Source organism: Pelophylax lessonae (genome assembly GCF_965119305.1).
Source record: "Pelophylax lessonae genome assembly, chromosome: 3".
In the NCBI taxonomy this organism is placed as follows: Eukaryota; Metazoa; Chordata; class Amphibia; order Anura; family Ranidae; genus Pelophylax; species Pelophylax lessonae.
Window position 1 is genome coordinate 201234249 of NC_138770.1, and position 24965 is coordinate 201259213.

Below are 24965 nucleotides of genomic sequence, written 5' to 3' on the forward strand. Positions count from 1 at the left end.
GTGGCCATCAGCTCAGCCTCATCAATGGCCATCAGTGGCCATCAAGCCAGCATATCAGTGAAGCTTATCAGTGCTGCCTCATGCCCATCAGTGCAGCATATAAGTGCTGCCTTACCAGTGCAGCCTCATTAGTGCCCATCAGTGCAGTTTATCAGTACCCACCATTGCTACCCCGTCAGTGGCCATCAGTGCAGCATATTAGTGCCCATCAGTGCAGCCTATTAGCGCCCATCAATGCAGCCTATTAGCGCTCATCAGTGCAGCAAATCAGTGCCCATCAGTGCAGCATATCAGTGCCCATCGGCAGTGGTGTATTTAGGTTTTGTGCAGCCCTAGGCCTAACTAAATTGGGCACCCCCTAATTTAAATATGACCCACCCCTTCCTATAAAGGCCACACCCTTTCTTGTTTATGACACGTCCTGTCATCTGTAAACCACAGACCACAACCACAGTCTATCAGTACCCATCAGTGCAGCCTCATCAGTTCCCATAAGTTCAGCCTCATCGGTGCAGCCCCATCAGTGGCCATCAGTACAGCCCCATCAGTGGCCACCAGTACAGCCCCATCAGTGTCCATCAGTGTGGCTTATCAGTGCTGCCTCATCAGTGGACATCAGTGCAGCCTATTAGTGCCCATTAGTGTAACAAATCAACGCCCATCAGGGCAGTATATCAGTGCAGCCCCATCAGTGAAGCTTATCAGTGCCACCTTGTGCCCATCAGTGCAGCCTCATCGGTGCCACTCAGTGCAGCATATCAGTACAGCCTCATTAGTGCCCATCAGTGCAGTTCATCAGTATCCACCATTGCTACATCATCAGTGGCCATCAGAGCAGTATATTAGTGCCCATCAGTGCAGCCTATTAGCGCCCATCAGTGCAGCATACCAGTGCCCATTGTGCAGCTTATCAGTGAAGCCTCATTAGTGCCCATCAGTTCAGTTTATCAGTACCCACCATTGCTACATCATCAGTGACCATCAGAGCAGCCTATAAGCGCCCATCAGTGCAGCATACCAGTGCCCATCAGTGCAGTTTATCACTGCCACCTCATCAGTTGCCATCAGTGCCCATTAGTTCAGCCTTCTGTCACTGGATTAGTAAGATTACTCCTTTCTTTTAGGATATTTGGACTTAGTGTTTGCTGCCACTGATTGTAATCATAGGATTATCTAACCTATTTGTATAATGTCTAGGTCATTAATCCATAGTCATTATACAAATAAGTGAAATAATCAGTGGCAGCAAACACAATTCCAAATATCTTATAAGATTGGAGTAATCTTACTAACCCAGTGACATGTGATGATTGTGATAGCACATATGAGGGGAGCCGGTCCAAAATATTATTGCCATCATATGCAATTAAAAGTCTTAATTGTATATGATGCAAATCAATATGCTCGCTCAAGGACAAGGATGTTTAAAGAAATTAACCACTTGCCGACCGCCGCACGACTATCTACGTCGGCGGTCAGCCCCTCACAGGCAAAGTGACGTAGGTCTACGTCACTAGCTTGTGAGGGTCTAGGGAGCGAGCGCGCGCCCCCGGAGGCGCGCTCCCGCTCCCGAGTGGTCACGGACCCCCCCGCGCGTGTGACCGGCGGACCCGATGTCCGCCGGCCACTCTGCGATCGGCGGGGGAGAGGGAGAAAGTCAGGCAGCTTGTGTAAACAAGCTGCCTGTCATTCTCCTCGCTGTATGAGAGCTGATCATCTGGATCTACTATGTAGATCCGTTGATCACTCTGCATACAGCTGAAGCCCCAGCCAATCACAGTTAGAATCACGCCCCTAGAGACACACACAGCCCCTCCCTCTCAAATAAAGTTAACCCCTTCACTACCAGTGTATTTTTACAGTAACAGTGCATATGTATAGCACTGATTACTGTAGAAATGTCACTGGTAACCCCAAAAGTGTCAAAAATGTCAGTCAAGGGTCCGATCTGTCCGCCGCAATGTCGCAGTACCGCAAAAAAAATCGCAGATCGCCGCCATTACGCGTTAAAAAAAAAAACAACAAAAATGACAAAAATCTTTCCCTTAGTTAGTAAACGCAATAACTTTTGCGCAAACAAATCAAAATACGCTTTTTGCGATTTTTTTTACCAAACATAGGTAGCATAAAACAAATTGGCCGAAAATTTAAAAAAATTTTGATTTTTACATTTTTTTTTGGGGGAATTTCATATAAAAAAAAAGGGAAAAATATTGCTATTTTTGCAAAATGGACGCTCTTTTTTTGTTTATAGCGCGTGATCAAAAAATCGCACAGGTGATCAAATACCGCCAAAAGAAAGCTCTGTTTGTGGGAAAAAAAGGACGCCAAATTCGTTTAGGTACAGCGTCGCACGACCGCGAAATTCTCCGTTAAAGTCACGCAGTGCCGAATCGCAAAATACCCCCTGGTCGGAATGGGGGTAAAATCTTCCGGGGCTTAAGTGGTTAAATATTATTGACAAGATGTCTGCCATACCTGGGGCGGAGGGCAGGTGAAGCATTAGGCTGCAGTGCCACACTTAGTAGCATTGGTGGCCGTCGGGCCAGTTATATTAGGTGTGGTCGGCAGCCTGTGGTCTGTCTGAATGTCCTCATTGGTCGGTATTATCGTACTGGCAGGTAGCAGTGTGACTGCCTTAAGGGGCTGCCAGACTGATTTGCACTCTGACCTAATTCGTCCCATAAGACCGACACTTTACTAAAAGTGTAGCGCAAGCCGGCGGGGACCCTTTTCGTGTGGGAGCTGGGAGAAGGCTGTTTTGTTTTTTGCTGCCCCCTTGCAAAGTGCTGCCCTAGGCCTGGGCCTTGTAGGCCTAGGCCAAGATTCAGAACTGGGCTGTACTACAAATTTATCTTCATTCGTTTCATTTAGATGGGGGAGAAGAAAAGATTCCTAGGTTACAGAAGAAAAATACCATTGTTTTTTGCTTTCAATTCAGCTTACAGGGAGTGACAAGGACACTACATTTCTAGCAAGATCAACAGGCATTTTGTGTACTTTCTGAAAATGTTCTTAGCCTGGGAAAAAAAGAAAACAAATGCAGCCACCACCACATAAATATCCAGTTCTGGACCGGAAGGATTTGCCCCCTTAATGACCAGGCTATTTTTGCGATTGGGCAGTGCGTTACTTTAATGGATAACTGCGCGTTCGTGTGACACTGTACCTAAATAAAATTGATGTCCTTTTTTTCCATACAAATAGAGCTTTCTTTTGATGGTACTTGATCACCTCAAAAAACACAAAACAAGAGCGACAATTCTGAAAAAAAATCCAAAACAATATTTTTCACATTCTGCTATATAACATTCCCCAAAAAAATTAAAATTTAAAAATGTTTTTTTTTTTTTTTTTTTACTAGTAATGGACGGTGATCTGCGATTTTTAGTGGGACTGTGACATTGCGGCGGACAGATCGGACCCCTAACTGACATTTTTGACACTTTTAGGGGGGACCAGTGACATTACTACAGTAACCAGTGCTAAAAATATGCAGTGTTACTGTAATAATGACACTGGCATGGAAGAGGTTAAAACAGTGGGTGATCAAGGGGTTAAATGTAAGCCTAGGGGAGTTTTTCTAACTGTATGGGGATTGGGCTTTTGAAATGATAACAGAGACCTGTGATCCTACATAGAAGGATCACAGGCGCACTGATCATTCCAGAGAGAAGAACGATCAGCTGTGTTTACAACAGCTGACCGTCCTTCTCTCTCAGCGGGGAATGATTGCAGGTGCCCAGCGTAAATCGGAGCCGCCGGCACCGTGCATCGGAGTCCCCGCTGCCGAGTGGGGGTGGGAGCACATGACCGACGTACAGCTACATCAGTTCGCGCAGGAGGGGCTGGAGGGGGGGAGTAAATCTGCGGCGGGCGGTCCTTAAGTGGGTATACAGTGCATTCAGAAGTATTTATAGCACTTCACTTTTTCAACATTTTGTTATGTTACAGCCTTATTCCAAAATGAATTAAATTCATCAATTTCTTCACAATTCTATAAACAATACCCCATAATGATAATGTGAAAGAAGTTTGTTTGAAATCTTGCAAATTTATTAAAAATAAAAAATGAAAAAAATCACATGTACATAAGTGTTTACATCATCGGATCACCCCGATTACCACCCATCAGAATTACTGAAGCATTTTTTTTTTACATACCACCACTTTATGTACTCTTGATCATTTATTTATTGTCATTTTTTATTAAATTGATTATTTATTTATACCTGTTTCACCTCATCACTTATATTATTTATTTATTTTATATACGGTATCACTCATCAATCATTTTAAGATACCACACTTTAGCCCCTTGTATATGCACATATGCACTGTAGCACCTTTTATTTATATTTATATAATCTTTATTAGTAGAATTTATTTCATGTTCTGGACTTTCCCATTTTAAACCAGACATTTATTGTTCACTTCGGCACTTTATATTTATTCTTTCTATATCACTTACACTGACCACTTTTATTGCATTGTTATTGTTTTATTATTGATTATGTGCGTTAAGATTTTTTAATCATATTTATATACCATTTGGGTGTGAGGGTACCCCCCCTCCCTTTTATTCCATACCTACATCCACATACAGGCAGCGCCACCTACCTCACTACATATCTGGGGAAGGGTACAGAATCATTTCTGCAGCATTGAAGGTCCCAATGAGCAAAGTGGCCTCCATCTAAAAATGGAAGAAATTTGGAACCACCAGGACTCTTCCTAGAGCGGGCCGCCCGGCCAAACTTAGCGATCGGGGGAGAAGGACCTTAGTCAGGGAGGTGACCAAGTACCCGATGGTCACTCTGACAGAGCTCCAGCATTTCTTTGTGGAGAGAAGAGAACCTTACAGAAGAACAACCATCTCTGCAGCACTCCACCAATCAGGCCTGTATGATAGAGTGGCCAGACAGAAGCCACTCCTCAGTAAAAGGCACATGACAGCCCACCTGGAGTTTGCCAAAAGGCATCTGAAGGACTCTCAGACCATGAGAAACAAAATTCTCTGGTCTGATAAAACAAAGATTGAACTCTTTGGCCTGAATGGCAAGCATCATGTCTGGAGGAAACCAGGCACGGCTCATCACCTGGCCAATACCATCCCTACAGTGAGGCATGGTGGTGGCAGAATCATGCTGTGGGGAGGTTTTTAAGCAGAAATAACTGGGGGACTAGTCAGGATTGAGGGAAAGCTAAATGCAGCAATGTACAGAGACATCCTTGATGAAAACATGCTCTAGAGTGCTCTGGACCTCACACTAGGGTGAAGGTTCATCTTCCAACAGGACAACAACCCTAAGCACACAGGCAAGATAACAAAGGAGTGGCTATGGGACAACTCTGTGAATGTCCTTGAGTGGCCCAGCCAGAGCCCAGACTTGAACCTGATTGAACATATCTAGAGAGATCTGAAAATGGCTGTGCAACCTGATGGAGCTTGAGAGGTCCTACAAGGAAGAATGGAGGAAACTGCCCCATAATAGGTGTGCCAAGCTTGTAGCATTATACTCAAAAAGACTTGAGGCTGTATTTGGTGCCAAAGGTGCTTCAACAAAGTATTGAGCAAAGGCTGTGAATACTTATATTCCTGTGATTTTTTTTTTGTTTTTTATTTTAAATAAATTTGCAAAGATTTCAAACAAACTTCTTTCACGTTGTCATTATGGGGTATTGTTTGTGGAATTTTGAGAAAAATTATTATTTTAATCAATTTTGGAATAAGGCTGTAACATAAAAAAAATGTGGAAAACGTGAAGCTCTGTAAAAACTTTCCGGATGCACTGTATATTATTTTTGTTCTTGGATTAAGTAACCCTTTAAGTTAGGGTGGGGGGGGGGGGGAGTTAACTGATTAAAGTGATTCTAAAAGATATACGTATATATATATTTTTTTTACCTAAAATGGAAGTGTTGAGTAATTTAACTGACTCTTACTCACTTTAATCTCCAGTCTTTTACAATAGTCAGGATGCGAATCGTGTGCTCAAAGTTCGGAAAAGAGCAAATAGCTTCTTTGAGGAGATGAAACCTGGGTCACTGGAGAGGGAATGCTATGAAGAAAGATGTGACCTAGAAGAAGCTAATGAGATATTTGAGACCCGGGATGAAACTGTAAGAGATTTTTTTATTTGGGTCTTATCGTAATACTTATTGCTAATACATCGTACTTATTGGTAACATTTCTTTAAAAAATTATCTCTTTATTTCTAGCTTAACTTTTGGTCAAAGTACTTTGGTAAGTTACAGCATGAAGAAGTTAGCTAAAATAAAGCATGTTATAAAGGAAATTACAAAGAATCACAGGTTTAAACATCTTGTTGTTCTAGATGGGGATCAGTGCCTCTCCAATCCATGTGTAAATGCTGTCTGTAAGGATGGCATAGGAAAATTTGACTGTACTTGCAATGAGGGCTGGGAAGGAAAATTCTGTGCTCATGGTGAGTGCTTGCAGTAACTTACTGAATGACTGTTAATTTAGCTGATAAATAACTACTGTGTAGAAGATGAACCGACATTCATAAGAAAGCAACCAAAGATGAATGACACCAATAGGTTGATACTGTATAAAGCACTGAGTGAGCCTACTGAATTCTTATAGTATATTTGTTTAAGCCCATCTCTGGACAAATCTGTTGCCCACCCCATTCCTCCATCACTCCTTCCAACTCCACTCCTGCCCATTCATAATATAAATATAAAAAAAAACAAAAAACCCTCTAGTAGGGTTTTTACTCGTCATCATGTGACTCATCGTAGCACCTCTTCCACATGTGTAGACTGGGGATCCACCACTGCATCAGTCTTTTAGCTGCTCATTGTAGTTATGTCACTACCCAGCCGATGGACAGATAATGGAAAGGTCCTGGTAGAAAGAAGGACCATCCCACTCTACAAGTTCAGAAAAGAGGAGATTTTAGACAAGGCATGTAATGGGGCATTTAGATTAGGTTTTATTATTTAAATTACTGCAGTGATAAGGTAAAGAGGGTGGGGATATTCTTTGAGGTGAGGAGTTATTATCCCAGGCCACATTTCAACTTTAAATCTTCAGCGACATTTCCCTGTAGTTGACTGTGTCTCCATACTAGCTCAAAAACAAACTACCACTCTGACATATAATATGCTGAATTGAAGATGGTTGAACTGTAGGCTGTCTCAAATCATCCTGTCTCTTTATGTAATCCCAGACAGAATCGATGATGTTGGGATTATGGCTCTTTGGGGCCAAACCATCACTTCCAGGACTCCATGCTCATCTCAAGATAGTTCTTAATGACATTGGTTGTACGTTTGGGGTCATTGTCCTGCTGCAGAATACATTTGGGACCAATCACACGCCTCCCTGATGGTATGGCATGATAGATAAGTACGGTATCTGCCTGTATTTCTCAGCATTGAGAACACCATTGACCCTGGCCAAATAGCCAACACCATTTGCAGAAATTCAGCCCTCAACTTGCAAGGAACCTCCTCCATGCTTCACTGTTGCCTGCAGACAATCATTATTGTACTGCTATCCAGCCCTTCGGCAATAAAACTGCCTTTTGCTACAGACAAATATTTTAAATTTTGACTCCTCTTGCTGACATTTTTCTGCGCCCCATTTCCTGTGTTTTTGTGGATAGTTGAGTTGCTTTGCCTTGTTTCCATGTAGGAAGTATGGGTTTTTGGCTGCAATTCTTTCATGAAGACCACTTCTGGCCAGACTTCTCCGGACAGTAGATGGGTGTACCTGGGTCCCACCAGTTCTATGCTGATGGCACTGCTGAGAGATCTTCTGTTGTTGAACGGAAGTAGGCATAATATGTCTTTCATCTGCTGCTTTAAGTTTCCTTGGTCAACCACTGCATCTATGCTCCTCAACTTTTCCTGATCAATGGTGTCCTCAATGCTGAGAATTACAGGCAGATACTTAACTATCATGCCATACCATCAGGGAGGTGTTTGATCCAAATTTATTCTGCAGCAAGACAACAACCTCAAACATTTATCTAATGTCATTAGGAACCATCTTCAGCATAAAGAACAAGAAGTCCTGGAAGTGATGGCCTGACCTCCACCAAGCCCTGATCTCAACATCATCGAATCTGTCTAGGATTACATGAAGAGACAGAAGGATCTGAGGCAGCCTACATCCACAAAATATCTGTAGTTAGTTCTCCAAGATTTTTGGAAAACCTACCTGCCGAGTTCCTTCAAAAACTGTGTGCAAATGTACCAAAAAGAATTGATGGTGTTTTGAAGGCAAAGGGTGGTCACGCCACTCACGCCAAATATTAATTTTGATTTGGATTTTTCTTCTGTTCATTTACTTTCCATTTTGTTAATTGATAAAAATAAACCATTAACATTTATATTTCTGAAAGCATTCTTAAATGACTGCATTCCACTTAATCACAGGTTCAGGCTGAAGTCATTTAGTGATTAACAGCCCTCAACTTTTGACCTGCACAGTAGAGTTCAAGGCTGTTTAAAGTCTCAGATATCAGCAGCATTAAGAGGGATTGAACTAAATTATCAGTATTTACTAACAGCACAACCTATTCTTCCCATTCTTAGAGGTGACCCATCACAACTGCTCATTGAATAATGGAGACTGCACACACTTCTGTACAGAGATTGTGAACAACACATCTAGGACATGCAGCTGTGCCACTGGGTACCAGCTGCAGGATGATGGTCGCAGCTGTAAGCCATATGGTAAGTTTCCATCACACCAAACACAGAAGTTGGTATGTTACATTTACATGTTCCATTTTCACTAATGAAGTAAAAAATGTGACTGCTTCATGAAAGGAATGTAATCCCTTATCATATGATTCATAAGTTGAGGTTATGTGCACCAACTGAAGTACAATGACTCAGATTGATGGCACACTCAGTGAGTAATGGGGATGCAGCAGCTGCCCCCCCTCCAATAAGCAGCTCATACAACTTACACGGACTGTTAAAGAGGAAGTAAAGTCCAAAAAAAAAATCCGAGAAAAAAAAAGCCCTGTAAAGAGAAAGGCATAATGAGCTAGTATGCATCGCATACTAGCTCATTATGTAGTACTTACCTTAAAACGAAGCCCCCGCCGTGCCGCCACCTCAGCGACAGGACGGCGACATGTCCTGCCGTCCCGCTTCCGGGTTCGCGTCCTCCGGCCATCTGATTGGCCGGAGGCGCGATTACATCACTCCCGCGCGTGCGCGCAGGAGCCGCCGTTCACGGCACTGAGCTCTGAAGGAACGGCACGGGTGGCCGTTCCCTCAGAGCGCCTGCGCCGATGACGTCATCGGCAGTTTGCGCTGTAAATATCTCCTAAACGGTGCAAGTTTGGGAGATATTTATAGCACCTATAGGTAAGCCTTAATATAGGCTTACCTATAGGTAAAAGTTATACAAGAGGGTTTACAACCTCTTTAACAAGGTAATCACTATAAGAAATATAGTAGCAGACGGTGGTGGGGGTATGTAGGCTTGTAAACTTGCAAACAGAAGCAACAGTGCTGCTACCCATACAACATACTGATGAAAGAGCTCTCGGGTGCCCAATCTACAGCCGTTTTACAGAGTGCATATATAGAAAAATGATCTGCACACCAGTAGTTTCCTTTTAAAAGACTTGTAAACTTCTGCCCCTTGGCAAGATGGCAGTATTTGACACTGGAGCTAAAGGTAAGATGGTTCTGGGGCTGTGATAAAGTGCAGGCCTCTTGGAATACAATTTACAATTTTTTAGCAATATGGTAACCATGAATTAGAAAATGTGTGCATGAATCTATGACTTCTGCCTTTTGTCAATAGGATGGCCATAATTTTTTTGGGGGGGAGGGTTATTGAGACAAGTTCTAAACTGTCCTGAATGTTACTGTCTGTCCCCTCCTTCCCAGGTAGCCCATCCAAACCTACTTTTTTTTCAATAATGTCAGCAGATTTTTCAAGTTGAATTTTTAGTTGCTCTACAGTGCACTATTCATTTGGCCTTTGGGTGGTTGGATCGTGCATGCAAGCTTAAATGACTGCCTTCAGAAATTTGCATTCTGGTTTTGAAAATACTCTTGTTTTTAATGTCTGCAGCCTGGCATTGGTATTTTTCATTGCAGAGAACCAATTGTGAATAGTGTAGCTTGCCAGTTTCTATCCCCTACAATAAAGCCTCTTGTAACAATTAACTTTTCCTTTTCTGAACAAGTAACACATATCCATCCGCAAAGCCAAGCCTTTAACACTTTACCTCTACACCTAACTAACCCCTAAAGCAACTTCATTTAGAAAAATAAATGAATCACTGCACTGCGGGCTGCAGTGTCTTTTCTTATTTATTGGTTAGCAGCAAGGGTTCACCTCAGGCATTTCTGTCTTTGAAAAAGTACTTTTCAGAGTTATATGCATTATAGGTGACCCCTTCTCAGGGGCTGACTGGCAACTTTTGGCCCAGGAGGCAAGTACAAACCAGAGGCCCATGGTGCAGTGACTTGGCCCCCCTCCCACACCCCCTCTTCCCGGCCTCCTCCTGACCCCCATTCCAGGCTAAAAGCTCTGCTCCAGGTACTCTCTACTCACTGGCCGAATCCAGGTTCCCGACCTGGCTAGTAGGGGGTGGTTTTGGGGAGCTGGGACAGCTCAGTCGGGGCTAGCTAGGGGCTAGGGGAGGAGAGTCTCCAGTGGGGCATGGAACAGGCCTCTGCTCAGACACAGTTCACACCATCCATGCTGGGGGGAGGCCTGCGCTCTGTCCTTGTCTTCATCACGCATTCAGAAAGTTAGCAGTGGGGACTTTTAACTTTTCTTTACCTGGAATCTATTAGGCATGTCTGTGGCAGAAGCGGTGCAGCCTTTTTAAGGGGCATCAGAGCAGCCCAGGGGCAATTGCCCCCTGGCCCAATCCTTCTCTGTCCCTTATACTATCTAATTTGTAAAAAACATTAGTGCAGTGATTATTTTTTTTTCTGATTGATTTGCTGTAATGTAACAAGCTGCACCAGGACCTGGAGACATTGCAGCGAAGCCGCTGCATATATGTTTTATACTAGTTAGATGTTGGTGGTCACATGGAGGGAGCCCCTTTTGCTTTTATTAGATACAACGGAAACAGGAAATTACATCATAACCATGTAGTACTCAGTGCTTTAAGTGGGCCGGTACGCATCGGTACAAAGTACCGCCACTTCCAAATATAGCCCTTGAGCGTACCGCCATCTCTCCGTGCGCCCAGAACATACTTTTAGCATACCGGTACACTCATTTGGACATCTGCCGCTTTTCAGAGCGTCCTTCACAATGCAGGCTTCCTAATTAATCCCACCGAGAGCAGAGACTACATTACCCATAGTACACCCTTGAGTTTTACAAGTGAAAAGCGCATGCATCGCTTTTGCCGCTGTTAGTGTCAACAACTCAACGCGGCCGGAGAATTGGAGAGGGTGTGTGAAACGTGCACACTTGGCTCGGTAATACAAATAAAATGTGAACAACACTTAATATGCTCTCCTGGCTTCAGACTCTGAGTACTAAAAGAAAACGGTCAGAATCAGATGACTCGCTGGCTGACACCCCACCAAGCCAGAATGATATCGCTGCAGGTCAGACGCAAGCTAATGAAAGCAGCACTTGTGCCGCTGTCGAGAACGAGGATGAGAATGACATCACTTCTTCTACCGACAACAGCCACGTTAGCGATCATGAGTGGCCAGAATGTTGGTCCCAAGCACAAGTCCAGTATTTCTCCACAAATTACAAGTAGCTGATGAGCAGAAATCAAAAGTTGGGTTGTAGTGTGTGTAGTCAAGTTTGTGCTCGTGTGGACATGCAGCAAGGGCAGAGAGTGTCGCAGGAGTGGAGTGGGTGCATAATCTCGTCTTTTGGAAGGGACAAGGCTGCACAACAAAACTCACTACGCAAGAAAATAAATGAGCACAGAGACTCAATTTTTCACAAGAAAGCAGTTGAAATAAAAGAGAAGACAACACAAAATGCATGCAAAAATACATTGAAGATATGAGAAAGGCTGAATACGCTTCAACTTGCAATGTGTTTAGAACAGCTTATAAGATTGGCAAGCATGGGTGTTAGGGCTGTGCATCTTCACTTACCTCACGATTCGATGCGATTACGATTATTAGGGTCGCGATTCGATACGATTCGATTCCGCGATGCATCACGATGCATCACGATTACTGCCCAATGCCCATGCCCAGCCCACTGCCCAATGGTTTTCAAAACTTTATAAAAAAAAACAAACAATCAAGCAGTCACAAATAAAAGAATCCTTTTTATTTTCATTTGCTTCAAATGACACTTTCCTGGACCCTGTCATGGCCTGCAAGCCCTGCATACTTTAGTGCACTTGCACTGCAAACATATAGGAAGGTCTGAAAATGCAAACAGCATAGCAGAGACAGACAACAACACTAGTATTTTACTAGAAGTAACAGTAAAATTGGTAAAAAACTGTAGTAGTGCAGTTTACTGCTTCATAAAAGAAAATATTAATATAAGCCAGGCCTACCACCATTTAAAGTACAACTAAAGGCAAAACTTTTTGGATTTTGGATAAAGTTTGGCCTATAGTTGTACTTTAAAGGCAAGCCAAGATAGAAGAAGCCAGCCAGCCAGCCAAGCTAATATTCTTGTGAAAATGGTCATCATAAATTCCCAAAAAACATTATCTATAAATCCTTTTATGTTAATATGCATTGCAATAAATTCCAGGTGTGCCATAACCTGTCCTCTACAAAACAGAGCACTTCCTGACTAGTAGCAAAACATCAAGGGTGAACCTGGCAATAGTGCACTGCTGCATAACTTCCATGTTCACCGTGATGTTTGTTTCCCTCTGCAACTGCCAGTCAACTCAAGTGAGTTGATGGATTGGCTGCTAGAGGGGAGTTACAAATATAAGCTTTAAGCTTATCAATTCACTTATGTCACTTTTATGTCACTTACTTTACAGAAAACGTTACCTGTCCTGCAGACAGTCTCTGTCTCTACCACGATTAAACCCAACTGAAGCCAAGCCAAAGCCACCATTAGAGGAAGGAAAACCCTTGACAGAGTAAATCATCAACTGAAGCTTAAACCTTGAGTAAATCTTCATGGGATCACCAAAAAACACACAACAGTCTGCATCAGAATCATGAGAACTGAAGAAAGGTTTGGCATTGCCACACTGGTACAACTCAAGGCATATAGGTTAGGTCAGGTTTGTGTGTATTTGTGATCCAGTAAAGATTTAATCAAGGTTTTACGCTTCAATGTATGATTGATTTAATCTTTCAAGGATGTCCTTTCCTGTACCGTGGCTGCCTGGCTTGCCTTCAGTTGTCTAGATACACTTTTACCTTTAGTATTTGTTTGGTTGAGGGAACCCCCTACACTTGCTATTGCTACAGAGTACAACAGACAAGCAGACAGACATGCGTTGCAATAAATTCCAGGTGTGTGCCATAACCTGTCCTCTACAAAACAGAGCACTTCCTGACTAGTAGCAAATATCAAAGGTGAACCTGGCAATAGTGCACTGCTGCATAACTTCCATGTTCACCGTGATGTTTGTTTCCCCCTGCAACTGCCAGTCAACTCAAGTGAAGTGAGTTGATGGCTGCTAGAGGGGAGTTATACAAATATAAGCTTAAATAATTATCAATTCACTTATGTGAATGGACCATTTTTGAAAACAAGCCATTCTCCATCTCTCCAGTGCCAGAAAAGCTGTAAAAAATATAAAATGTTCCAGGTTCACTGCGATTGTGTTTGCCCCTGCCATTGCCAGTCAACTAAACACAGTGTGTGTGTGTCGTGACTCGTGACAACTCAAAAGCCACGACAGTCAGTCAGTCAGTCACGTTACAGAAAGAAAACTTTACCTGCACTGTACTGAGCAGCACTCTACCATGTCGATTACATCTGTAACTGAAGCCAAGCTAGCCAACAAGCCACCATTAGAGGAAGGAAAATCCTTGAGAGAATAAATTGTAAACTGAAGCTTAACCTTGAGAAAATCCTATGGGGGTCCCATTCACAAACTCACAAATATAGTATATTACACAAGAATCCACAATTGGTGTATTTATTTGTGATCCAATAAGATAAGATTTACTCGAGGTTAAGCTTGAAATGTACAAGTTATTTCTCTCAATGATTTTCCTTCCTATAATGCTGCACCGTGGCTGGCTTGGTGTCAGTCAGTTGTCTAGAAGAAAATACACTTTAATATTATTTATTTGGTTGAGGGTTAAATGAACCCCTGCCTACTTGCCTAGACACTTTTAGTGTGAAGCAACGGAACGGATTATGGATTGGAAATGGACACATTGGACAGGACAATCTTCAAAAACAAACCATCAGTGCTATAAAGCTATAAAACAAGACTGGTGATGTGACTGACTGGTGACTGGCGGGAGACTGAATTAGTAATTACTAATTCATTAAAAACATGAATTAGTAATTATTTCAGTGCTTAGCATTTGGGAACATGTAGGTTTTTCTGTAAGAACACTAGATGATCCACATGCTCAGGTTTAAGACTGCTTCTTTTCGCTGTTATAACATCTCCTGCAGTAGAGAAAACCCGCTCTGCAGATACACTTGTACCTGGGATACACAAGTAGTGCTTTGACAGCTGAGAGAGGAGGGGGAATATGACCTCATGCTCACGCTACCATTTTAAAGGGTCCTCAGTGAGAGGCAGAGGTGGGGCTTTACAATATTTTTCCATTTCGTCTTCTGCCTTGGCATAGGGGGTCTTAGGTTCTATTGCACCATCAGTGAAAGACTGCCCCAGCAAAGTCATGAGCAGCGATGTTGTGGCCTTTTTTTTGGGAGGAGAATGGCTGTCCTCCTCAATGGGTGTTGTTTCTTCTTCCACAGTTGCTTTTCCCTAGGCACTTCATCCACATTTGTCCTTCTATTAGATGTAATCTGTGTGTTTGAACAAAAGATAATAGTATAAGAAGAGCTGAACTGACTAAGAGTGTGATTCATTGATGAGGTGTGGGAAACTGCACGGTAATCCATACCATACAGTTCCACTTCCCACACCGCATCAGTGAATCAGGGCATGTTATTACACAACACAATGTAGCTGAGCTTCTAGCTGTCTGGCAGGAAACATGATGAAATTCTAATTACCTCCAAAGATGCAGCCTCCTCAGTCACTCCTCTGTATATCTCCGATCTCTCCTCCTCTGTGAGAATAAAAGGCAGTCCTTTAAAGCGAGGATCCAGAGCAGAGGCTGTATGGAGGATCTTCTTCTCTGCCTCACTGCTGTATCTCTTCAGGAGATCTGTTTTGATGGCATTCTTGATCTCATGGGTCATGGCTGTGTCTCCCATGGTGTCTGTCATGCTCTGGAGCAGTTGTGCATTTAGAGGGGCAATGAGAGACACTGTTGGGTTGCGCTCTTCTGACATCAGCAAGGTTGCATCCTTCATTGGCTTTAATGCACTCACAGCGTCCTCTGCATTTGACACATCTGTTTCATTGAGAGTGCAGAGATCAGACTCTCCTTTTCTGACTACTGGAGACAGCAAGGTGGCACAAACTGCAGGTTGTTGTTCTAAGAACCTCTCGACCATGTCATATGCGCTGTTCCATCTTGTTGGCACATCAGTTATTAGCTTATGATTCTTCAGGCCCAGACATTTCTGTTTCTCTTTTAGACAGTGGCTTGCTCTAGTGCTGCGATGGAAGAATGTGGATATTCGTCGCACTCTGGCGAGAAGCCTGGAGAGCGTGGCCCCTTTCAGTGCCCGCTGACATGCCAGATTGAGTGTATGGGCAAAACATTTAACATGAGGAAATTTACCAACTTGAGCTGCAACTATCATGTTCGCCGCGTTGTCGGTCACAAGCACTACAGATTTATCAGACAGCTGCCATTCTTCCACGACATGAGACAGTAGCTCTGCCAGATGAGCACCTGTGTGAGACTCATAAATGGCTCTTGTTTGCAACACATGTGACAAGACCTGCCAGTCCTTAGTAACGTAATGTGCTGTTATTGTAACATAGGACTCAGTTGTGACTGAAGTCCATGAATCACACGTTATTGCGACTCGACTGGCTTGGTTCATTGACGCAAGTACCTGAGCTTTGGTGTCTTGGTAGAGTGCAGGTATAATGTTTTCTGTAAAGTGCCTGCGTGATGGGATCTTATAACGTGGCTTTAGCGTCTTCACAAGGTAGCGAAATCCGGCGTTGTCCACAACTGAGTAAGGCCGTAGGTCCTTGGCGATGAAAGCTGCCACAGCTTTGGTTAGTTTCTTCCCTTTTTCTGAGTTGGGTGGATAAGTTGACAGTATGTCATCAATTCTTTGCTGATCTGGGTCTAGCAGTCTTTCCTTGGCAGTGGTGGCACTGCTGGTGGCGACAGGTGTTACTAACTCAGAGTGAAAACGGCTAACATGGTTTCTCAAGTTCGTAGTATTCCCTAGGTATTTAATTTTTGTGTGACAGGCTTTACATACGGCGTGTGTCTTGTCCAACTCACGCTTCCCTGTGTGTTCGTAAAATCCGAAATGTGCCCAGATGTTTGCTCTTAAAACGCTAGGTGCATTTTTTATCTCTCGATCTTTTTCTCCTTCTGCCATTACCACCATACTACCACGTATGTGATGGAGACGGATGACGTAAGTTGCCAAACTCTGTCAGTGTTTAAAAAAAAAAAAAACTTGTAAACTAAGCCGCAACAAGTCAACCAAGCAACATCTTTCATAAAATATGACTGTCTGTCTGTCTGTCTGTCAGACTCCCTTATGCATGCACTGACCAAAACCCCCGGGGCCCCCCCTTACCCCACAGCTGCCTGTGACAGTGACAGTGACACTGACAGAGACCCCCCTCCCCCCACAGCTGAGCTGACACTGCAGCCTGACACACTGACAGAGACCTGGATGTCCCACACCTTCCCCAATCCCCCACAGCACTGACAAACACTGAGAGTGAGTCCCCCCCCTTGCCCAGACCCCCACAGCTGACACTCACAGAGACCTGGATTTCCCACACCTTCCCCAATCCCCCACAGCACTGACAAACACTGAGTGAGTCCCCCCCTTGCCCAGACCCCCATAGCCACTGACAGAGACCCCCAGGCCCCCACTGACACTCAGAGAGAGCCCCCTGGCTGCCAGACTGCCACAGCAGAACAGTACCCCCGGGCCCCGACCGACCGTCCCCTGTCCCAGCCCACCCCCCCATCACAGACATCCCCCAGAGATACAGACGAGACCCCCATGAATGATTACACAATTATTTGTTTGGACATACCTGCTGTGTGACTGTGTGGGTTGTTGTGCACTGCATTGCAGAGGAGGACAGGTGCTGTGCTGCTCTCTGGGCTCTGTAGCGGGCGGCTGGCATCACTGGCAGTGGCGTGGCGGCTGGGCCTCCAGGGCCTGTCGGCTACGGTGAGGTGAGGCTGGCGGTGCTGGCTGGCTGCGATTGGGACGCACTTGGGGATCCTCGCTCCTGTGTGTGGAGTGTGGACTGTCTTCTGGCTTGGCTGGCTGGCTTCTTGGCTGCAAGGCCGCAGGTGGGACGCCGATACACGCGGGGGATGTCTTGCTGCGCCTCGGCCCGGGTCAAAGAGACGGAAGGGGAGGGGCGGAGACTTTTTATTAAGCTCCCGCCACTAACCCACCAATCAGCTGCCGATCTTGTGATTTTTTCTCCCTTGCGCGATAGGGCGTGGCCGCGGCTGATGACGTAATTTCCTAATCGATTATGCCGGCAGCCCGCATCGATGCAGAATCGCGAAGGGTCGAATCGCGATGCATCGATCTTTCGATTATATTCCGCAGCCCTAATGGGCGTCCCTTTACAGACATGCCTATAGATGTCCAGTTGCAAGTCTTAAATGGGGTCAAGATGGGCAAAGTTTTGCACTCTAATAACTCATGTGCAAATATACTGGATCACATTGCAGCTGAAATAAAAAAGAAAGTAGTCAATGACATAGTGATGAATGAAAGAAAATTGCATGTGCTCATTGATGAATCCACTACAATAAGTGGAAAGTCTGTGCTTGTCGTGTGCCTGCGGTCAGCTATTTCTAGTTAACAGCCAGACACAATATTTTTTGAACTGATTGAGCTGCAGGGGACCACAAAGGACATCATTGAAGCACTGTTAGGATGTCTTCATAACAATGGCTTTGACCCTCACTACCTACAGGAATATTTGTTGGCATTTGCTTGTGATGGAGCCTCAGTGATGCTTGGGAGGAAAGCAGGAATTTCTGCGCAGCTTTGCTCCAAATCCCCTTACCTGTTTGTCTGGCATTGTTCCAATCACAGACTGGAACTGGCAGTTTGTGATGTTTTGAAGGAGGTAGGAGGAATCAACCACTTTAAAATATTTTTAGATCAGCTTTACTCCCTCTACCACGCATCCCCAAAAAACCAAAGGGAGTTAACCAAGAGTGCTCACAATGTTGAACAGCGTCTCCTTGTGATAGGCCGTGTTTTATCAGTGCATTGTGTTGCTTCAAGTGAAAGCAGTATGGGAGAACTACCAAGCTCTGCAGGTACACTTTACAGGTGCTGCTGCTGATACCAGCAGGGATTCAAGAGAGAGAGAAAAATACAAAAAACTCAATGATGTTCTCACTACTGTTTCTTTTGTGGTCGATCTTGGCATCATGTATGACACTCTCACAGAACGCAGTGACCTCTCAAGGATGCTCCAGAGACGGGACATGACTTTGGATCAAGCCGACAGGCAGCTGGACAGACAAATCCGGGTGTTTGAGTCAATGGTATCCACACCTGGTCCCTACACACAAACTGCCATTGAAGCTGAAAAGAAGAAAATCTTCAGAAATGTATGCCTGCATGAAAATGAGAGGGTTATAAAAATCAACCTTGGGCCATTTTTCCGTAGCCTGGCTGAAATGACTCCAACAACTTCCTCACATGTCAGTAGAACCTTATCTGAAAAGACAGATAGTCACCTCCTCTCAGACATCAAGGTCCTCCAATCTGACACATGGCCTGCATCTCTAGATATTCAATATGGGGATGCAGCGGTCAGACGTTTATGTCAGAGATTCAGAGTTGGGGAGAGGGAAAGTGCCCTAGGATTTAGGGAGTATAAAGACCTAAAAGCTTCCAAGACACCAGAAGCCCCGAAGCCTCTTCTTAAAGCTGTCCACACCATTGCAGTATCAACAAGTGAATGCGAGCGCGCTTTCAGCGCAATGAATAATACTTTGACAGGTAAAAGAAACTCTCTCGACATCAAAAGGCTTTCAAATCTGATCTTCCTGAAATGCAATGGACCACCCTTGGATCAGTTTAATGCACAAACATATGTGCAGACATGGCTGGCACTAGGGAGGAGAAGTGCAGCATCCACAAACTGTGAAGCCCAAAGTGCAAGGAAAGTGGAACCCAAAACGTGCTGGAGCCTTTTCAAGGTAAAATTATTTGTACAGTACTTCTTATTTTTCATTTGATGTACTGTGATTGTATTTTGCTGAATCTGCTTTTGTTTATTTTTCAGGGGTAAAGAAATGAACCATCTTCAAGACTTCAGGCTCGGTTCACATTTATGCGATGCGGGAACGCTGCGAATATGCAGAGTGATACCACATCGCATCCGCACATCTGGCAGTTCACACTGCCATATGCGATACGCAGGGGGTGTCAATTAAATGTTAACGACACCCCCAGTTTGACCGCATATCGCAGTGCGATCTGCAAGTTCGCACAGAATCAACATGAAGTGTGAACCACTGTGCGATCCGATTTTGAGGCGGCTCGAAAAATGCCTCATGTGCAAGTTTGCTGCGGATGCGCTGAGAATTCAGCCATACAAAGTGTATGGCTGAACTTCCATCCGCACAGGAGATCGCATGTAATGAAGGAGCAGTGTGAACCGACACTCAAGACAATGTTTATGTTATACTGTTTTATGGTTATGTTATGTTTTAATTTATTTTATGTACATTTTGTTAAAAATTCAATACCCTTTTGCACATTTTATGTTCAGTAGCTCTTTCTAAGGGTATTTTCTCAAAATCCTTTTGCACATTTTATTTATGTCCAGTAGCTCTTTCTAGCTCAAGCAAATCCACAAACTAATAAAAGGATTTATTATTTTTTATAAGGTCGTCTGTCTGTTGACTGCTGTATATAAAACCCCTTCAATATAGTTGATGTTACCTCAGGGGATGAGGGGAGTAATAAAAAAAAATATATATAGGCTATAATAGAGTACCGTCACCTCTTTTGGGCCACTTAAAGCACTGGTAGTACTACAAAAAAGAACAATACATTAAACATAATATTGACATCCACAGACAAAACTACTAATCAACAATATAATATATGAGATGGTTATTGGATGGATATATGGTTGTTGTGTCAATGTCTGTATAAACAGCATGCTATCTTATTGTGAAATTGTAAGCAACCTGCTAAGACATAACCCTACACCTCTTCCCAACACTTAAAGTGTATGTCCAGCAAAAACCTTTTTCTCTATTGTCCACTGGAAAATACAATGGATGATGCAGCTTGATAGCAAGAAACCTATGGTTTTTCTGCAGCCCACAGTATCAAGGCACTCAATTCAAAACAGAAGGCCATGCCCTAGAGGCTATAAGTCATCATATCTGCTCAAATTTCTTTAGTGTCCTTAGGAGAACAGATGTTTCTTTCTCTTATGCTACAGGGCCGGATCTAGGGGGGTGCTGGGGCAGACTGTGCCACCCCCCAGATTTTAGTTGTTAGTTGTGCCCCCCTCCAAGTCTCTGAGAGTGCATCCACTGATCCATGATCCAGTCTGATGCAGATAGTTGATGTAAGGAGGCACACTGATGGGGACAATCCATGTAAGGGGGCACTCTGATGGGACACCTGCTGTAAGGAAACACGTTGATGGGGACACCTGATGTAAGGGGGCACTCCAATGAGGACACCTGATGTAAGAGGGCACTTTGTTCAGGACACCTGATGTAAAGGGGCACTTTGATGGGGAAAGCTGATCATATAAGAAGGGTTTTCTGATGGGGACACTGATGTAAGAGGCACCCAGATGGGGAAATCTGAAGTGAGAGGGCACTCTGAAGGGGACACTGATGTAAGGGGGTGCTCTGATGGGGGCACTCTGATGGGGAATCTGAAGTAAGGGTGCACCCTAATGGGGAGCCTGATGAAAAAGGGGCACTCTGATGAAGACCCTGATGTAAAGAGGCACTCTGATGAGGAAAGCTGATGTAAAGAGACAGTCTGATGGGAACCATGATGTAAGAGGGCACTCTGATAGAAACCTTGGTGTAAGGGGACACCCTAATGGGAAACGGACATAAAGGGGGCTCTGACAAGTACTCAAGATGTAAAGAGGGAATCTCATAAGAACTCCTAAAGGGGAACTCTAATAGGGAAATCTGATATATGGACATCTGATATTAGGGGAGATAGGCTATTTTTAATCACTGTAATCTAATGACAGTCTTCTGCATACTAGTGTTCCATACTAGTGTTTGCCTTTTTCAGCCAGTGCATTTTTTGAAAGGGTCGGGGGCTTTTTTTTCCCCAACAGATTTTGTTTTGCGTGTAATAGACTTCAAAGAGGTCGCACCAGAAATGCAAGTGTTGTGTTTCTGATGCATTTTTTAATTTGTTTTGCTTTTTTTTTCCCCCTTTACAAACACTGTATATAGCTGGTTTCTAAGCAGTGGGCTCGAAGGGTGGCCGCTGGGTCCTTAACAACAGATAAATCATCAGCTGTCAGCGGGTTTCCTGCTGATAGATAAATACAGTATAAAAAAAAAGAATTGCCTGCTAAAATATTTGAGAAAAAAATGGCGTCTCCCCCCCCCCAAATCCATACCAGGCCCTTAGGGTCTGGTATGGATTTAGAGTGGAGCCCCACGCCAAAATAAAAAAAAATGGTGTTGGGTCCCCCCAAATCCATATCAGACCCTTAACCAACCATGCAGCCTGGCAGGTCAGGAAAGGGTTGGGATGAGCGAGTGCCCCCCTGAACCATACAAGGCTGCATGCCCTCAACTTGTGGGGGTGCTTCGTGGCAGAGGCCCCCCATCCCAAAGCCCCTTGTCCACATGTTGATGGGAACAAGGACCTCTTCCCCACAACCCTGGGCTGTGGGGGTCTGTGGGTGGGGGGGGGGGCTTATCAGATCCCAGATCCCACCCCCCATGTGACCAAGTATGGGGTACCCATTCAACCATTCACCAAAAAAGCGTAAAAGTGAAAAAAGACAGGAGCCAGTTTTTGACAATCCCTTTATAAAAAAATTATAAAATAATGTCCTCTATTGTAGATCCATAGCATTTTCGCACAAATGTGGCTTGAGATTATCCTTGTTTTGTGCATTGGTGCAAAAACACATAAACATCTAATGCTGCCTTGACAGTCCTATTTTGACTTCAAAATCCTTTACAAAGGTTCTAGCTCCAATCCTGGGCCTTCTCTGCCTCAGGAGTTTTCCAATTATTGGATTCTTAGAAGATCTGTTGCTTTGAGAGCAAACCTTTTTGGCCTTGAACTCCAATGTGTTATTCGCACTGCAGATCTTGGAGGACTTTGGATGAACCCTGAACATTGAGCAGTCCTTTATAAATCCATCATAGAGCTTTCTTTGGGCTTTCTCCTGGATATCCTTCAACCCAACCTCTTCTTGCCCCAGAAGATGATAAAATGCAGAGTCAGCTTCAGCAACTTTAATCCTGGTGTCAGTCCTTCCTGTAGGGCTTGGTTCACACTAGTGCTATTTTCAGATGCGACTTGAGTGGCAGAGAATCGCTTGACAAGCAGAATTACATTTTTTTTTCAATGGTGCCCATTCACATCAAAGCACAGAGCGATTTTGGAAAAGGTTCCTGTACTACTTTGGGTGGGATTCCAGTGTGATTTTGGCCCCACAGAATATACAAACCTTCTCCAAGTTGCATGAAAGTAGCACTACATAATTGCACTAAAAGTTGAATCAAAATGGTATCACAGCAGTGTGAACATAGCCCAAAGCTGCTTGTCAATGTTAGAATTGTTGATATTCACCTTCACAATGGTTCACCTGGCTCAATTCCACTCAAAAGATATGTTACAGAACATTATCATGTCATTTTATCATGGCATTGGACTGATGCACTCTGTCTCTGGACAAAGGTAATTTTTTTCTTCCTCTACAAAGAAAGATTTTCATGATGAATGCCAGTCTTCTAGGTTGGGGCAGAGTTCCGAACCCTCTGTGGGTTCGGGGTTGTTGGTCCTTGGAGGAATCAACACTTACCATCAATTACCTGTTAGCCAATGTACTGCACATCTACTACATTGGCCAGAACTATTATCTCATGGACCAGTCTTCCACCCTGTTTCTTGCTACTAGCTTTTACAGCCTGGTTGTTAAAACCCAGGTTTTAAAAGACGGGGGCGTTTTGGATTCACCAGTTTTAACCATGGTAAAAGCTTATTTGTCTGTTCTTTATTCAATGTCCTTATGCTAATCATTCACAGATTCATACTTTTTTTTTTTTCAAATATATTATTTTATTAGAGAAGGAGAAACGGTAGGCAAGACAACCACAATATACATTTGTCCTTAATGTACAACACGGGACATTACAGCCAAGAGAGCTGGGCGACAAAACAGCACAACCATACAGTTAACATTGCAGTACTCAGCAGAACTAGCTCGCCCTCCCCTACAACCAGGGGAGGGACCACCTTCGGTCCCAATACCCTTCAACGACTAAGCTCATTGCGGAATACAGGACAACTCGTAACTGGAGAGGAGAGCCCACCTGACCGTCACTCCCCAATTTCAACCAGAGGTGAGATAGGAAGAACACAGAGAAGATGCAGATAGGTGCAAGATAGAGAAGAGGGTAAAGAGAGGGACATACATGACAAAAAAAAAAAAAGGGGGGGGGAAAGGGGTGAGGAAAGGGGAAAAGTCCCCCCGCATGGAGCAACCCCCCAGTGGTGTCCGTTCCGGGGTTAGTCACACATCAACGATTTCCCCTTGTCAGAAAGCACAAAGGTGTTCCAGAATCCCCAAATCCTCTCATAGCGGTCCCTGCGATGCTGCTTCGTAAGGGTGAGATCCTCCATACGATTTATATCTTCCATCTTGCGCATACAGTCTTTAATCGTTGGCGCCCTAGTGGACTTCCATAGCATCGGAATACAAGCTTTCGCCGCACACAGCACGTGAGGAATAATTGATTTCTTGCATTTGGAAATCGGCATAGGAGATATCTGAAGAAGGAAGAATTCCGGAGTGTCCGGAATAACCCGGTCTGAAAGTTCCCCCAAAAGAGCCCGCACATCGGTCCAGAAGGTCCGAAGCCGGGGACAAGACCAGAAGACGTGAAGCATCGTGCCCTCCTCCTCCTGACACCTCCAGCAGACGTCCGTCGTGTCTGGGAAAATTTTATGTAACGTGGAGGGTACCCGATACCATCGGGTCAGGATCTTGTAGTTTAGTTCCTGCAATTTTGTGCACGTTGGCGTTTTCAGTGCCAACGTGCAAATCTTCAATCGCTTTGCCGGGGTGAGGTCCAGCCGTAGGTCCCGTTCCCATTTCCCTAGACCCGGCAGTACAAAATCCTCAGCTGGGGTGACCAGTAAGCTGTACGACTTGGACAGGGAGCCCGGTAGCCTCCCACTCCCCACAAAGTACTCCTCAAAAGGGGTGAGGTCCCGAACAAACGAGGAAGGATCTGGCAGTGAGTGGAGAAAGTGGTGCACTCGAGCCGTACGCCAGAAGTCCAGCTGAAAAGGGCCTTCATCGGCCATCAGTTCCATCATCGATGGCCAACGAGACCCACGGAGAAAGTGCCTTGCCTGGGAAACCCCCCGGTCCACCAGCCCCCGAAATCCCACATCATCCACACCAGGGGTAAAGCCCGGGTTCCCCAAAATAGGGTACAAGGGGGACGTCAGTGAAGAGATGGAGGGGTGCGACAAGAGTCGACGGACGACTGCAATCGTTTCTCCT

At 44.3% G+C, this 24965-nt stretch overlaps 1 protein-coding gene across 1 annotated transcript in view; it reads left to right on the forward strand.

Annotated features, from left to right (window-relative positions):
- Positions 1 to 24965, forward strand: part of PROC (protein C, inactivator of coagulation factors Va and VIIIa) — a 109198-nt gene that overhangs the window by 49573 nt on the left and 34660 nt on the right. Inside the window, exons 3-6 of the mRNA XM_082249423.1 lie at positions 5963 to 6123; positions 6223 to 6247; positions 6339 to 6449; positions 8572 to 8712. Of these exons, the coding sequence (XP_082105549.1) occupies positions 5963 to 6123; positions 6223 to 6247; positions 6339 to 6449; positions 8572 to 8712 (438 nt within the window). The remainder of the gene's footprint in view (positions 1 to 5962; positions 6124 to 6222; positions 6248 to 6338; positions 6450 to 8571; positions 8713 to 24965) is intronic.